Source organism: Carlito syrichta, unplaced genomic scaffold (assembly GCF_000164805.1).
Source record: "Carlito syrichta isolate Samal-C Ts95f unplaced genomic scaffold, Tarsius_syrichta-2.0.1 Scaffold301993, whole genome shotgun sequence".
NCBI lineage: Eukaryota > Metazoa > Chordata > Mammalia > Primates > Tarsiidae > Carlito > Carlito syrichta.
Genome location: NW_007246089.1, coordinates 776145 through 776756, shown reverse-complemented (window position 1 = coordinate 776756; position 612 = coordinate 776145). Strand labels below are relative to the sequence as shown.

The following is a 612-nucleotide window of genomic DNA, read 5'->3' as shown; positions in this document are numbered from 1 at the left end:
GGGAGCTTCTGCGCACCTCGGGAAGCCATTGCCAAGCACGAAACTTCCAAATAATTAATACTTTATATACTCCTTTCCTAGAGATCTGAACCGGATGGGATGGGGCTGAGGAACGTGTAGAGTGAATTCGGTTCTCCCCTGTGTGTTTCTCCACTTGGTTTTTCCCACCCAAGCAGCTCCAATTGGAGTCTCTCGCGGCCTCCCCCTGCGGCTCCGCCTCTCGGCCGCGCCAATCACAGATCGGGGGGCGGGGCCTCGGGCCGGGCCTGCGGAGACAGCCGGGCCGGCTCGCCGGAGCTCGCCAGCCGCCCGCCAGCCCGCCGGAGGAAGGAGAGGAGCGGGACGCTTCCGCGGTGTACTGCGCGGTGTCCTGGTCTCCAGTTGCCCTGTCGCGGCTGACGTTCGAGGCGCTGACGCAGCGTCTTTCTTAATACTTCCAGAGAAACAGCCTAGCCTTCAAGCTGGCGGGAGCGATGGTTCATATAAAGAAAGGCGAGCTGACCCAGGAGGAGAAGGAGCTGCTGGAAGTCATCGGGAAGGGTAGGGTGCTGGGGGTGCAGCCGGCCCGGCCGGGAGGCGTGGCAGAGCCCGCGGGGGAGGGTTCGCGCCCCT

The 612-nt window shown here is 63.4% G+C and overlaps 1 protein-coding gene across 1 annotated transcript in view; it reads left to right on the top strand.

Annotated features, from left to right (window-relative positions):
• Nucleotides 1-230: 230 nt before the first annotated feature.
• ANKMY2 (ankyrin repeat and MYND domain containing 2) overlaps nucleotides 231-612 on the top strand; it is a 43601-nt gene continuing 43219 nt past the window's right edge. The window contains exon 1 of the mRNA XM_008055862.1: nucleotides 231-540. Coding sequence (XP_008054053.1) covers nucleotides 474-540 — 67 coding nt within the window. The 5' untranslated portion in view covers nucleotides 231-473. The remainder of the gene's footprint in view (nucleotides 541-612) is intronic.